The 16358-nt window shown below is 37.2% G+C and overlaps 1 protein-coding gene, 2 long non-coding RNA genes and 1 pseudogene across 5 annotated transcripts; all 4 read left to right on the forward strand.

The window, feature by feature from the left end:
- Positions 1-214: 214 nt before the first annotated feature.
- On the forward strand, positions 215-2644 carry LOC103403704 (major strawberry allergen Fra a 1-3). The gene is made up of 3 exons (XM_070815012.1): positions 215-1031; positions 1461-2032; positions 2161-2644. The coding sequence occupies exons 2-3, from the start codon at positions 1849-1851 to the stop codon at positions 2454-2456; spliced, it is 480 nt and encodes a 159-aa protein (XP_070671113.1). The 5' UTR covers positions 215-1031; positions 1461-1848; the 3' UTR covers positions 2457-2644.
- Positions 2645-4394: 1750 nt separating this feature from the next.
- Positions 4395-4974, forward strand: LOC103403705 (major strawberry allergen Fra a 1-3-like; annotated as a pseudogene).
- Positions 4975-6797: 1823 nt separating this feature from the next.
- Positions 6798-9555, forward strand: LOC103433843 (uncharacterized). 2 transcript variants are annotated; one of them, XR_011576915.1, is made up of 4 exons: positions 6798-7203; positions 7339-7491; positions 8336-8394; positions 9337-9555. It is a non-coding gene; the product is annotated as an uncharacterized lncRNA (long non-coding RNA). The 2 variants fall into 2 exon arrangements; XR_011576916.1 differs by lacking the exon at positions 8336-8394.
- A 3701-nt stretch (positions 9556-13256) lies between these two features.
- Positions 13257-16314, forward strand: LOC103431951 (uncharacterized). Of its 2 annotated transcripts, XR_011576917.1 has the most exons (5): positions 13257-13662; positions 13798-13950; positions 14795-14853; positions 15796-16027; positions 16115-16314. It is a non-coding gene; the product is annotated as an uncharacterized lncRNA (long non-coding RNA). The 2 variants fall into 2 exon arrangements; XR_011576918.1 differs by lacking the exon at positions 14795-14853.
- Positions 16315-16358: the final 44 nt, after the last annotated feature.

A 16358-nucleotide genomic window follows, 5' to 3' on the forward strand; every position in this document is an offset into this window, starting at 1 on the left:
TCTTTGCACCAACTTGAGAGTGAGTGTTGCGAGTTATATATTAGTTAAAGTGTAAATAGTAGTTTATTGTCTCATATTGGTGAGTACATATGTAATACCAATTATAACTCCTATATATACTCCACTTTGAAGATTAATGAATATATAATAAATTTCTAAATATTGTGATATATATTTTTGGTATTTAACATGTTTAGTTTGATAGGACCTTCTTTCACCATCACCCAACGACCTGTCCCCGCCCCGACCCAAATCCGCTCTGAGCGGCTGTAGGAGGAAAACCCACCCAAAGCGACCGAATTGGCCTGGTACACCAGCAAAGACACCCGCCTAGAGAAAGTTAAGGGCATCTGTGAGGGCCACAAAGAACCGCCACGATCTCTCGTGCAGTATTGGGCTACGAAAAACCTAGCAGACATCACCTCCTTCTCGGCTTCGTCTCTTTCATCGAAGTTTTTAGTTCATCTCCTGCAACCTTTTTGCGTCCTTCGTTTGCATCCCATCATCATCTCCAATCTCTCTCATAGATAGCTATTATCCCCAAATCAATTGATAGTTGAAACCCTAAAATCCCAAATTGGCCCCAAATTCCTGTTGGGATTCTCAGACGAGTTCTATTTGCAGGAATCATCCAGAGTTCAAACATGGTACGATCCATTATTTTTGTTTACTGGAATTTGGGATTGGTTGTGCTTCAACTCCATGGCGAAGATGTAGAGAGTTTGTAGGGACGAGAAAGCTACGGAGATTTCTTAGATGAAGTGTGATTGAAGGGGCGGGGTGGGTGATGGCCGGTGGGGATTCTCAGGAAGACCAAGGGGATCTGAGGATTTTTGTTATTTATTTTTTTTAACTTTTCTTTAAATAATTATTTTAATATTTTAAATTTTTTATTAAGTGTTTAGCTACGTGACATAAATGTGGATGAAAAATATAACGAATATATTATATTGAAATAAAATAATACTTTATGTAAGTGAAATGTTCTAAAGATATTGTAAGGAATTGAAATCGACCTCAAACTTAAGGGGGTGTATTCAATTGGGATTTTAAAGGATTTTAATTCTTTTAATGAATCTAGGGGGTATTCAATCAGGATTTTAAGTGATTCTCTGAAATTCTAGGTGTATTCAATTAGAATTTTAAAATAGTTTATTAAAATCCTTAGAAATCCAGGTGTATTCAATTAAGATTTTAAAGAAGTTTATAACATTCCAGGTGTATTCAATTAGAAATTGATTTTAAAGAATTTGATAAAGTTAAGGAATTAGAGGGAATTGGAGAGATTTCGTAGTGTATTTTAAGTATCCACAAATCTCACCTCTTCCCATGAGATTTCGAGGGAATTGAATCAAAATTTTATATGGAATCTCTACAAATCAATTAAACTCCATAAAAATCCATGGATTTATAAATCCATTAAAATCTCTCACATTCTCAATTGAATACACCCCCTTAAGATGGTAAAGTGTAATTTACCCATAAAATATTAATAGATGCAGTAGAAATAAGTTGATTTTTTTTTTTCTAATCAAGTTCTAGAATTTTATTGGTGGCTTTCTTTGACTAATATATTTATGCATTGATTTTTTTTATTTTATGCCATGCAATTGAAAATTAGTATTTCAGTTTCCTTTCACATGGACAGCATCCATTGAAAACTTCAAATTTTGTCCCAACTCCTTTAGATATAGGGGGTTAATTTTACACACGTACCCTCCCTCCCAAATCTATAAATACCACCCTCTGGAGAGAACATTTTGTCACATCAACGTTGATCATCCTCTTTGCTTCCTCATTTCATTCTTAATTTCCTTGATTCTTTCTAAGCTCTTAAAAATCATCATCATGGGTGTCCTCACATATGAAACTGAATACGCCTCCGTCATCCCCCCAGCTAGGTTGTACAATGCTCTTGTTCTTGATGCTGACAACCTCATCCCCAAGATTGCTCCACAAGCAGTCAAAACTGTTGAAATTCTCGAGGGAGATGGCGGTGTTGGAACCATCAAGAAAGTTAGCTTTGGCGAAGGTTTGTTTAGTTTCAACTATTTTCTCCATTAACTTGCTAATTTTACCTATTTAATATATATACACCCACATATATCTCGACAATACTAGCTAGTATCTTAATTTCTATTTCATTTTTCTATTTGACAGGGAGTGAATATAGTTATGTGAAGCACAAGGTTGAGGGAATTGATAAAGATAACTTTGTGTACAGCTACAGTTTGATTGAAGGAGATGCCATTTCTGACAAAATTCAGAAGATCTCTTATGAGATTAAGTTGGTAGCATCTGGCAGTGGTTCCATCATTAAAAACATCAGTCATTACCACACCAAGGGAGATGTTGAGATCAAGGAAGAAAATGTCAAGGCTGGCAAAGAAAGGGCCCATGGTTTGTTCAAGCTTATTGAGAACCACCTTGTGGCCAATCCTGATGCCTACAACTAAAACCATCGCTCTGGCAACAATCTTGTGCCTTGCTTTCTCTATTTATTCAGCTGTGTGGTTCAATTTACTATCATACCAAAACAAGTCTTTGACTTGCACTTTGGATATGATTAAAGAATAATGTTGTATTTGATTTTTAATCTGAATAATAAAACATGTACTAGTTATATGTAAATTATTTGATGACACATTTAACTTGGAGTAATATTTTTCCCTTGCAATATCATGAATTTCACATTCAATCTGCTATGGGGTAAACTCAATTACACATAGAAAGGAAAAGAAAAGTTATACGACTAAAATTAGACCAATTAACTCAAAAGTCAACTGTTTGGGTTGTTGGGATGCAAGGTTCTTATGACAAAAGAATAAAAGACCAAATTCCTTGGGAAAAAAAAAAAAAAAAAACCCCTCAAATTAACAAATGAGCAAATGTGGTCTCTTATATGTATGAGTGTGTAAACTTGACTTCAACTTGTTCAGAACAAGAAGTTTGGTCAAATGACTAAGAATAGAAAAGATAAAAAGTCTAAGTTTGGATAACATGACTAAACTTAAATATTAATGTCGAGAAATTTTGAATTTTTCTCTTCCCTTCTTTACCATTATTATAAGTCTAACAAATTAAAAATAAGCAAGTGGTTCTTTGACACAGTGGTGGAAAGAAGTTGAACCCTTGCAAAACGACGTGGGCTCAAACATTTTTTATGACTAATCTAACAAACTCTATCATTTGATAAAAAAAAAACAAATTAATAATAAAAACCTAATTAAAATGGGCCCGCCCACCTATCTCTCTCTGCCACCTTTTAATTTGTGCTATTGTCATTTTACACTAATAAAAATAATTAATGGGTCACACGGCTTTACCAAAAATAATAGGACAAAAAATCTATAACTGCTCGAAAATTGATCATTAATAGATCAAAGGGTATTTTGTGATAAAACATGTAATAAAAATCAATAAAAATTAAAAAAAGAAATTAACTTCCAAAGAAAAGAAAACGTGCAACTAGAGTCCAAACTGAAGAAGTTTTGTGAAATGAGAGATAATATTCAAACCTATGATATAAAAAATCCACTTTCTATAAACGTGGATTCAAATCCCTTCACATGTTTCGTTCCTCGAAATACTAGTATGGAAGCTCATAGCACGATCGATTGTGACGAGAAACTGATGGGGTGTTTGTGAATGTAGGGAAGAGAAATTCTCAGAATTTGGTTTTGTGTGGGCGAAGTGTGGGCTTTGAGAGCAAGCCAAAACTAGCAGGTGATTTGATGGAATCGGAGAAGGAACTTCCCAAGTTGAAGTTATTTAATAAATCTAAACAGTATAAGTTGTAATATTATATGTATAATTATTTGTAATTCAGTTTGTATTGTGATCACTCCAAATTTTTTTTTTTTTTGAAAATAGAGTACGATATTCATTAATAATAGAGGAATACGTACAAACAAAGAAAATAGTGCATATAAAGGGTCTAGATAAAAGTCTTGTCGAAGATTTCAACCCAGTCTAAGAAAAAAAAATCTCACCATTTCATGGTTGTCTAATGTATCGAAAATATTAGCATTTTTCTCTTCTTTTTTGGCCGAGACTGAATAATACTGAGCATTTGGACCTCACATTTTTTTTCATTATCAGACTTTCGGACACAATTGGTGTGCTACTCAATATTCATTTGAAAATGACATATGCAATCCACATATTACTTGGCATTCAGAATAACTAGTTGAATTTTTATAAATAAATTATATTCTACTGGTGGTTGAATTTCTTTGACTAATAAATTGTTGTACGGAATTTGAAGATTATATGTTTCCCTTTTCACATGGACAACAAATATTGAAAAATTGGAAATTTGTCTGAACTCCTTTTGTTAGAGGGGCCACTTTCCACACATACCCTTTAGCTCTAATCTGTAAATACCGTCTCTGGTGCTCACATTTTGTCACACCAATGTCAATCTTCCTCTTTGCTAATTGCTTCCCCTCATTTCGTTCTTAATTTTTTGGATCATTTTTCTAAGCTCTTAGACATCATCACCATGGGTGTCTTCACATACGAAACCGAATACGCCTCTGTCATCCCCCTGCTAGGTTGTACAATGCCCTTGTTCTTGATGCTGACAATCTCATTCCAAAGATTGCTCCACAAGCAATCAAAACTGCCGAAATTCTTGAGGGAGATGGAGGTGTTGGAACCATCAAGAAGATTAGCTTTGGTGAAGGAAGTGAATACAGCTTTGTGAAGCACAAGGTGGATGGGATAGACAAGGATAACTTTGTGTATAACTACATTTTAATTGAAGGAGATGCCATTTCTGAGACGATTAAGAAGATCTCTTATGAGATTAAGTTGGTGGCATCTGGCAATGGTTCCATCATAAAGAACATCAGCCACTACCACACCAAATGAGATGTTGAGATTAAGGAAGAGCATGTTAAAGCTGGCAAAGAAGGTTTGTTCAAACTTATTGAGAACTCCCTTGGTGCCAATCTTGGTGCATACAACTAAAATCGTCTATGATATTGCATGATGTTTATCGTCGGTGTGGATTTCAATTTTTGCTTTTTATTATCATATACCACTTCCACTACTGGTCTTTGACATATACTTTGGAGTTGTGATCAATAACCATGTAATGTTGTATTTGATTTCAATATTCAATGCATTAGTAGAAAAAACAGCTTGCGCGACGAACAATATTTCGTCGCGCCAGACGTACTTGAGCGACGAAAAATAAACTTCATCGCGCAAAATAGAGCGACGACTAGTTTCGTCGCGCAAGAACACTTCGCGCGATGAATAATCTCAAAAAATTGCACGACGAATAATCTCTGGCATCACATAAAGTGGGCAAGAAAATGTAGGGTGGCGCGAAAAACTTGCGCGACGAAATGGAGAATTTGCACGACCTATAATTCGTCGCACAAGTTCCTGTTAGTTTTGACCATTTACTGCAGGTGAATCCGAGGAATTAATACTGCATTTAATACAGGTGTTTGCGCGACAAAGGATTCATCGCGCAAAGGTCACAACCCACCTATAAATATTCGTTTCTGTTGTCCTAATTCTTCACATTTCTATTATCCTTATTCTTCAAAATTCTGTTCGTGATAGGATGACGGATAAGAACAAGGGTGAGACTGTACATGATGCAAACCCGCATTATTTAAGGGATCATTTTGAGTTTGCGCATGCGATCGTTGTAGCCATGGGGAATAATTGTCCCACTGTTGAGTGGTGTTCTTGGGATGATGTACTTGGGAATGTGAAGAAGGATGTGATGGATGAAGTAATAGTGAGTATGTAATTCTTGATGGATTAATAATTAAGCTTGTGAAATTTTTAGTTATATGTTGAAATTAATTATTTGCATTTACGTGTAACAGTGTAAGTATACTCTTGATGATGATAGGAACGAACAGTTGATGAAGTTGATGGATAATGCGTTGGATGGAGGTTACAACCGATGGCGTTATGAAGTCTTGCGGAATGGACCAGGATCATCCAAATAGTAGTTTTAAATTTATGTTTTGTATGACAATATTTAAATTTAAGGTGTTTTTTTATGTTACGTATTCGAACTTAATTATGTTTCAATTATGTATTTGGACTTAATTAGGTTTCAATTCATGTTGGTTTTTTTATTGAAACCTAATGTAAGCACCTTATCCTCGGTTTATATGTGTTTACAATCTTCAATGAATATCGTACTTATGCTGAAAATAATTGTATGGATTAAGTAATTAATTATATATAGACTAAATATTTAAGGCATTAATTATTTATAGAATAATATTTCAGGTATTAATTATTTATAGAATAAATAATTAATATTTTATTCGTCACGCAATATTTTGAGCGACAATAGCTTCATCGCGTAAGGAATCTTTGTGCAACGAACACATGTATTTGTCGCGCAAAGCACGGTCAGCATGCGTTCATACCTTCCAATTAAATGCACATTGATGATGCATTTTGCGCGATGAATATTTTTGTCACGCAAAGGTGTCCTAGTGCTATATAAACACAATTTCAGAGCCCTAGTTTTAAAAAAAAAATTGTTTAAAAAATGATGGCCGATTCTAGAGAAGGTCCCGGCAAAAAAAAACTTGTAGTGCAAATAGAGAGGTATCGACGAAAGCAAGTGTTGTACTTTGAAGGTAAAAATTTGGATTAGGCGTACTCCGAATTTAAGCATGACATTGGGAATTTGGTGCGGAGGGATTGTTCTCTCGAGTTTGAGTCTTGGAAAAAGGTGTCACAGCCCGTCCCAAGATTAGTATTTTCTTAAGTGTGAACTTAGTTAAATTACCCTAGTTTTAAAGTTAGATGGACTTTGAGGTTTTGGAGGTTTGTGATGAATGATTGAGGACTTAGACCCTACACACTCACGGATCCAAGTCATTTCCCATTCTCCGTGAATTGCTCTACCTTTCAAACCTGTCAAGCACTTTCTCTCTCTCATCCGTGTACCACTCCCTCTCTCTCTATTCCCTCGACAAGTTTCACTCACCCTCATTCTCTCTCAATACACGGACAACACTCGAAAACCTTCAAACCTTTACAGATCGAGATCATGGAGTGTACGGTGGTGTTCCTGAGGTCCTTATGATTTTAACCACATAGCTTTCAAGTCCTGGAACCTTCGAAAACCCGAGAAAAGCCGTAACCCGATTTGAGTACACAATCACTTCGACGTGATCTTGGAAGTTTCAAGCCAGTTTAAGACTCCCAAAGGTAATCTTTCTTCCTCTTAAGTTTAATGGACGAGTTTTGGATGGAATAGGACGTCGGAAAACCCTAAAAAAATAGGATTCCCGATTTGGGTACTGTTCATCATCTTTTAAATGGGAGATTTTCTTTGAATTTCAGGATCATAGGGAGCTTTAGAATGTTCTCCCGATGCTCGGAGTGCATCGTTGGTAAGAAAAGGATCACGGGAAGCTCAGTTACGAAGTTTTACAGAGGTCGCCGGAGTTTCAAAGTTCTCCGACGTAATTTCATGCAATTTGAAGTTTCAAACAGGTATAAAGTGATTCTAGAGGTCCTAAGCTTCAATTTGGTATGAATTTCATAAACATTGGTTGAAAAACGAACAAGATATCAAGTTTAGAAAACTTACCCAGTTTCCGGCACCGGCGACGGTCGCCGGAGCTGAAGGTTGAAGGTGACGGAATATTCCGTCAAGTTTGACGGAATATGCTGACGCCGTTAGTCAGTTTTAACGGTTACCGTTAGAAGTTAACGGAATATTCCTGACGCCGTTTCAAAGTTCCGTTAGGGTTACTGCGCGTGGGCCGCGCGTAGACCCGTGGCCTCGCCGGCGCGTGGGGGCGCGTGCATGGTCCAAAATTATTTCTAAAAATATGTACGGGTTCGTGACATCGTGTAGGTCACGGTGGTATATTTATATACCCAAATTGATCAACGTATGAGAAGTTATTAGCGAATGTTTCGTATGTACGTTTAAATAACGTTTTATAAATTTCGCATTAGGTGAAAATGTGAATTGATGATCCGACCGTTGGATCGTCACCAAATTTTGATACGTTGTAATACGTAATATTTGAGGATTATAGGAACTTACGGATTGGGAATCCGATTTACGGATCTTCCGGAATTGAAGTTGTAAGTCCATAATATAAAATGTTAACCGTCACTTAGTTTTGGAAATTGACGGAGATCCGACCGTTGGATGGAAATGAAATTTTAGGATGTTATCCTAGAGATATATTGTGGACCTTTGGAAGTTATGGATTTAAAATCTGAGTGGCAGATCTTCCGGATCGATCTACGTAGTGACGTATTTTATATAAGTTATATATTCTATCGATATGAATTCTGAGGTTGGAATTGATTATTGTTTTAGGCGCCGATCGTCATGACGCCTTGGCGTATTGTGCTAGGGAGTTGTAGGGCGAACTCCAGGTGAGTGGGCAGTTTTGTTTTTCCGTATATATATATATACTTAACGTTTTCCCAGAAATTGAAAATGCATGAAATTATGTTTAAAATGAAATGCATATGAGTTATGTGGAAAAACGGGAAGTGAAATACCATGCATAGAATTGATATGAAAAGTATATAGAAATGTGAGTTGAAATGCCATGCATGAATTAATATATGATGCATATGTATGAATTGGTGCGGTGGACGCACAGGTAAGAATTGATTTATGATGCATATGTATGAAATGGTGCGGTGGACGCACAGATGAGTATTTAATTACTGTTATGATGATGATGATATATATTGAGCTCAAATCCTGCACCATGGTTTAGTGCTTATAGTATTCACCGCATCGCACGCTCGCCTTGGATCCAAGTAGATGCTAGTCGTACAGTCCACGCGGAGTGGGTACGACAGACCAGTCGCGAGAGTGTTAGTGAGATTCCGACTGGTGGGTGACCTTAGATTATGTGCACAGATGATTTATGAGAAGCACTAGAGCGTAACTTGTGTGCAGAAGGCCGGACGGGTCACAGAGGTGACTCCGGTAGAGTGATAATGATAGATTTTGAGCTCTAGGTTCAACCGTATAGGGCTATTAGAGGGCCTACGGTTGATTACTTTCTTGCACCTGATATGATTATGTTGATGCATTCATACCTTATTACTGTTGAGATGATGTGGCATGGCATAATTAATATGAGAAATGTTGAGATGACATGGCATGGCATGATTGATAAAGAGATAATGTTGAGATAGAAAAAAATGAAGTTTTGAGAATATATATGTATATTTATATTTTACATTTCTGGGAAAGTATACAGGTTTTACGGAGAGGGGTTACAACGTTTTGAGAAATGTTTGGTTTTGGAAAAGAATTGTTTTACTGACCCACTCAATTTTGGTTTTGCGCCCCTCCAGGTTCAGGAATCACAAAGGTGTGGTGACTACGAGGAATTCGACGGTGTTCTGACAGATTGGACAAAATTAGGACTCACCTTCGGGTGTATCAATTTAAATTGTATCTTAAAGCTTCCGTACTGTGCAAATGGTTACGTCACTCTCACGTGACGGCCAGCATGCCCTCCTTCGGGACGGGGTGTGTCAGTTGGTATCAGAGCATGGTTGCAATCTTGGACATCTTGAGAAGTTCTAGTGAATTCTGTCAGAACTACACCGCCTCGTAGCAAGCCACTTAGTTAGAGGAATTTAGTCTCCCTAATATAACGGTTTAGGGGAAACTATTATTATGGTGATTCAGTCTATTATAAAAAGGGACATTTTAAGATGGGTTATGAGTTGAATTTGAATCACCTTATGAAATGATGAACCTGAGGGAGCGAAGTAACGGTTTAACCATTTGGAAAAGATGTTTCGGATTATGCAAGTCAAAGGAATCTTCCTTCTGACAAGGGGTCGAGATGACTACCTGGTTTGAGTTATGAACGTGTATCCTGATGGAAGCAGGAGTATTAATTGTTGTCACCGGAGGAACAGCCGATTTAAAATTGTTTAAGGACTTGTTTAAGGAAAAGTTTATCCCTCCGGCATTTATCGATGGTAGTAAACAAGAGTTTACAAATATGAGACAAGGAAGGTGATGATCGAGGGATATTATAGAAAGTTTTCAGACTTGCCTTGTTCCATCCAGATATTGTTGTTATTGGTGGAGGTGTTATGTTGTTTTAAGCTGGGTGGCAAAAAGGGAAGTGGTATTTTGGGTGACCACTATCCATTATACTTCTTACCAGGAATATACGAGATGCTGTTGAGTCTTGAGGACTCTGAGAACATGATCAACGAGAATAAAGAAGAATAAGAAATGAATGGGAATTAAAAGAAGACGATAAAGTTAATGATTCGTCATATCAAGGAGATAGAAAGATTCAGAGCTTCGAAAGAAGTGAAGCTAGAGTTAATTCTTCCAGCTGAGGTTTTAATGTCGCTGGTCAGAGTAAAAGTGATGGGTATACTGGTAATCCCAGATATTTGAGACAAGGTGTCTCGAGTAAAGGAAATGTACTTTGTGCAGCAGGTACAAAATTAACACTTTGGGAAGTGTGAAATTAATGGAATGTGTTTATGTGAACAGAGGGGACACAGAATTGTGAATCGTCCCTAGAATCAGTTGTACCCAACAGTTTTCTATGACATCATAGTGTTGATTCAGCAGAGTTATGGATTTAGTAGTTTGGTCGGATTGACCGTTAGTACAGAGAGATTTGATGAGTTATATGATCAGCCGTACAGACCATGAGAAGTGGATTCGATTGACACATGAGAAATTGGTGAGTTATAGGCTCGGCCGTACCGACCACGCGGAGTGGATCCGGCCGACGTATTATTGAGATAAGAGTTGAATCAGCCGTATTGGTCATTCTAGTTGACTTCGGCTGATATATTTCTTATTATGTATGTTATTACCTAGAGAGTAGTAAATAAATGTAGTTGAGACGAGTGTATGTATTTTGCATTGAGTAACAAAATAGTAATGTTATATCTTTGAGAATGGCTGCCTACTTATCGAGACAACGATGATTTATCAGTATTGCGGGCTGCAGACCGTAATATTAATAACTCATTCGTGGATTCGTTAAGCAAGCAACCCGGTAGATTATTTTATGTTAGTATTGTACTTATTTGGAATGCTTAATAATAATAGAATATATATTGTATCAGTTAATTCTGTTCCATTAGATTGGTTGGTTATAATTGTGACAAGACGAAATGTTATGGGAAACCAGTACTTTCCATCGATCTGGATGAACAGAGATTACTTTTGTAAGTATGCAAAATGGATTGAGTCAGGCTGTTATTTATGCTGTGAGAGCAAAGAGATTGTTTTCGAAAGGCTGTCAAAAATACTTAGCTCATGTGGTGCTAAATGATGTTGTTTGGAGTAGTGTGAATAATGTCGAAAGAGTTAGACTTTTCTTGATGTCTTCTCTGAAAGTATACCTGGATTGTCTTCAGGCAGAGATATGAGGTTCATTATTGATTTGTTGCCAGGTATAAATTTATGTTAAAGATTGGTTCATGATGAGTTAAGGGAATTGGAAATTCAGTTGAGAGAATTGGTTGATAAAAGTTTTATTCAACCTAGTACAACACTGTTGAGGAGCACCAGTTTGTTGGTGAGAAAGAAAATGGACTTTAAAGACTATTCCTTGATTATAGATAATGGAGTCGGGTAACGATTGAGAACCGTTATCCATGGTGATGTACTGATGTTTATTTAACCAGCTCAAAAGTAATTGCGAAGATTCAAAGATTGAATTGAGATCTGGTTACTACCAATTGAATATTATAAGTGACGTTGATCATAAGATGGTTTTCTGGACTTGTTATAGTTTTTATGAAGTTTGGTGATGCTATGTGGATACTCATGCTGTTTTATGAGTTATTGGATGAAGTATTCCAATAATGCCTTGATAAATAGATATCATTTTCATTGAAGATATTCTGGCATATTCTGAGCCAGAGCGGAGCATGTAAACGTATTAAGTCGGTGGAACAAAGATTGGAAGAATGTCGGTTGTATGCTAAGTAGCAAATGCTAAAGTGAGATGAATTACCCTACTTGTGATTTGGAAATCACGATTACCATTCTTGCTGTGAAGTTATGGAGACATTATATTTTAGTGGGAATGCAAGATTTTTTTTTACGAATCCAAAAAGTCTTCAATATCCATTACTTGGAAGGATTTTGATATGAGGCAGCGAAAGTGAATTGTATTGCTTAATGAACATGATTGTACGATCAGGGTGATCGTAAAGTTTGTTCTAGCTGAAGCACTTGGTGAGAAGACTACAGTAAGATTAATATCTGGCACGTTTGCCAAGAGTATCATTTTGTGGATTGAAAACCAACGGAAGAAAAATTAAGAATGGAAGATCGAGAAGAAGTTATACTTGTTAAGTAACAAGTTAGTACATTTACTCCAGTGTTGAGTAACAACCTTTCCCAGACAGTGCAACATTACTTATTTGTTTTATGGAAAAGAGAATTGGTTTACGGAACTGCTGAGTTTCTTAAGTATGTTGGTTGTGCAGTTTCCGAAGTAACGCCATAAGGACCATGAAATGTGTCACGTGAGTCGGTTTTTGATGACTTGTGAATGGAATGTTTCTGGGTAGAGAAAGATTCGATCAAGAAAGAGTTTTAGTAGACCCTGAGACTATGGATGAGTCTCCTCAAAGTATTCAGGTGATTAAGTTAACCTGAAGTAACCAGGAATGGCAAAAGAGACTAACAGATGGATATGCCACTAATCGAGTGTGTAAGGTAAATGGTTTGATATTTTTGGAAATTTCACCATGAACAGAAATAGTAAGATTCAGAAAGGAAGACAAGATAAGTCTTGAACACATCAGTCCGTTTTGATCACTAAAGGAATCAATAAAGTTGCATACAAGTGGTGATGTCTTCAGAGTTGGCTAAGATACTTAATGTATTTTGGGTTCGATACGTTGTCACTAGGTGGCAGATTCGTCACATGAGATTTTGGTGCAACTATTGAGAATTAAGCGGGATCTAATTGATAAGGAACTAAGGACGATTTTGGATTGGAGAAAGGAAGTCCCGAGAGTTAAGAAAGAGTAAGTGGTAAAGGATTTGTGAAGAAATCATTCAGTAGAAGAAATTACGTGGAAGAACGGATGAGAGAGATCTACCCGAGACTATTGTATGGGTATAGATGTTTCAGTAAGGTTGATTTAGTTGGTTGTTGGAATTTCGGGGACGAAATTCTATAAGGAGGGAAGATTGTCACAGCCCGTCCCAAGATTAGTATTTTCTTAAGTGTGAACTTAGTTAAATTACCCTAGTTTTAAAGTTAGATGGACTTTGAGGTTTTGGAGGTTTGTGATGAATGATTGAGGACTTAGACCCTACACACTCACGGATCCAAGTCATTTCCCATTCTCCGTGAATTGCTCTACCTTTCAAACCTGTCAAGCACTTTCTCTCTCTCATCCGTGTACCACTCCCTCTCTCTCTATTCCCTCGACAAGTTTCACTCACCCTCATTCTCTCTCAATACACGGACAACACTCGAAAACCTTCAAACCTTTACAGATCGAGATCATGGAGTGTACGGTGGTGTTCCTGAGGTCCTTATGATTTTAACCACATAGCTTTCAAGTCCTGGAACCTTCGAAAACCCGAGAAAAGCCGTAACCCGATTTGAGTACACAATCACTTCGACGTGATCTTGGAAGTTTCAAGCCAGTTTAAGACTCCCAAAGGTAATCTTTCTTCCTCTTAAGTTTAATGGACGAGTTTTGGATGGAATAGGACGTCGGAAAACCCTAAAAAAATAGGATTCCCGATTTGGGTACTGTTCATCATCTTTTAAATGGGAGATTTTCTTTGAATTTCAGGATCATAGGGAGCTTTAGAATGTTCTCCCGATGCTCGGAGTGCATCGTTGGTAAGAAAAGGATCACGGGAAGCTCAGTTACGAAGTTTTACAGAGGTCGCCGGAGTTTCAAAGTTCTCCGACGTAATTTCATGCAATTTGAAGTTTCAAACAGGTATAAAGTGATTCTAGAGGTCCTAAGCTTCAATTTGGTATGAATTTCATAAACATTGGTTGAAAAACGAACAAGATATCAAGTTTAGAAAACTTACCCAGTTTCCGGCACCGGCGACGGTCGCCGGAGCTGAAGGTTGAAGGTGACGGAATATTCCGTCAAGTTTGACGGAATATGCTGACGCCGTTAGTCAGTTTTAACGGTTACCGTTAGAAGTTAACGGAATATTCCTGACGCCGTTTCAAAGTTCCGTTAGGGTTACTGCGCGTGGGCCGCGCGTAGACCCGTGGCCTCGCCGGCGCGTGGGGGCGCGTGCATGGTCCAAAATTATTTCTAAAAATATGTACGGGTTCGTGACATCGTGTAGGTCACGGTGGTATATTTATATACCCAAATTGATCAACGTATGAGAAGTTATTAGCGAATGTTTCGTATGTACGTTTAAATAACGTTTTATAAATTTCGCATTAGGTGAAAATGTGAATTGATGATCCGACCGTTGGATCGTCACCAAATTTTGATACGTTGTAATACGTAATATTTGAGGATTATAGGAACTTACGGATTGGGAATCCGATTTACGGATCTTCCGGAATTGAAGTTGTAAGTCCATAATATAAAATGTTAACCGTCACTTAGTTTTGGAAATTGACGGAGATCCGACCGTTGGATGGAAATGAAATTTTAGGATGTTATCCTAGAGATATATTGTGGACCTTTGGAAGTTATGGATTTAAAATCTGAGTGGCAGATCTTCCGGATCGATCTACGTAGTGACGTATTTTATATAAGTTATATATTCTATCGATATGAATTCTGAGGTTGGAATTGATTATTGTTTTAGGCGCCGATCGTCATGACGCCTTGGCGTATTGTGCTAGGGAGTTGTAGGGCGAACTCCAGGTGAGTGGGCAGTTTTGTTTTTCCGTATATATATATATACTTAACGTTTTCCCAGAAATTGAAAATGCATGAAATTATGTTTAAAATGAAATGCATATGAGTTATGTGGAAAAACGGGAAGTGAAATACCATGCATAGAATTGATATGAAAAGTATATAGAAATGTGAGTTGAAATGCCATGCATGAATTAATATATGATGCATATGTATGAATTGGTGCGGTGGACGCACAGGTAAGAATTGATTTATGATGCATATGTATGAAATGGTGCGGTGGACGCACAGATGAGTATTTAATTACTGTTATGATGATGATGATATATATTGAGCTCAAATCCTGCACCATGGTTTAGTGCTTATAGTATTCACCGCATCGCACGCTCGCCTTGGATCCAAGTAGATGCTAGTCGTACAGTCCACGCGGAGTGGGTACGACAGACCAGTCGCGAGAGTGTTAGTGAGATTCCGACTGGTGGGTGACCTTAGATTATGTGCACAGATGATTTATGAGAAGCACTAGAGCGTAACTTGTGTGCAGAAGGCCGGACGGGTCACAGAGGTGACTCCGGTAGAGTGATAATGATAGATTTTGAGCTCTAGGTTCAACCGTATAGGGCTATTAGAGGGCCTACGGTTGATTACTTTCTTGCACCTGATATGATTATGTTGATGCATTCATACCTTATTACTGTTGAGATGATGTGGCATGGCATAATTAATATGAGAAATGTTGAGATGACATGGCATGGCATGATTGATAAAGAGATAATGTTGAGATAGAAAAAAATGAAGTTTTGAGAATATATATGTATATTTATATTTTACATTTCTGGGAAAGTATACAGGTTTTACGGAGAGGGGTTACAACGTTTTGAGAAATGTTTGGTTTTGGAAAAGAATTGTTTTACTGACCCACTCAATTTTGGTTTTGCGCCCCTCCAGGTTCAGGAATCACAAAGGTGTGGTGACTACGAGGAATTCGACGGTGTTCTGACAGATTGGACAAAATTAGGACTCACCTTCGGGTGTATCAATTTAAATTGTATCTTAAAGCTTCCGTACTGTGCAAATGGTTACGTCACTCTCACGTGACGGCCAGCATGCCCTCCTTCGGGACGGGGTGTGTCAAAAGGTTTCTGAGGAGCTAAAGAAGTCCATGCTGGGAGAGTTATCGGTAGGTTTGGTAAATAATGAATAATTATTTTTGTTAAAACGTAATATTTTTTAAATTACTAATTTGTTGTTACTTGCATTAATGTAGGTTCATTGGGATGTTGATGAAACCGATGAGAAGCAACGGATTTATGTGGATGGACTTTTCAAGCAGAGTCTTCTGCAGTGGAAGTTTGATGTGTTGCAAGTGGAGGATTAAAGTTGATTAGGGTTGTTTTTTTTTTTTTTAAAGGATTTTGTGGACTTTATAATTTCTATTTGGGATAGTAAATTAGTTTTGTTAATTAATTTAATGTTTAATTAGGTTTGAGTTTCTGATTTAAAATAAAATA

Source organism: Malus domestica, chromosome 16, assembly GCF_042453785.1.
Source record: "Malus domestica chromosome 16, GDT2T_hap1".
Taxonomy (NCBI): domain Eukaryota; kingdom Viridiplantae; phylum Streptophyta; class Magnoliopsida; order Rosales; family Rosaceae; genus Malus; species Malus domestica.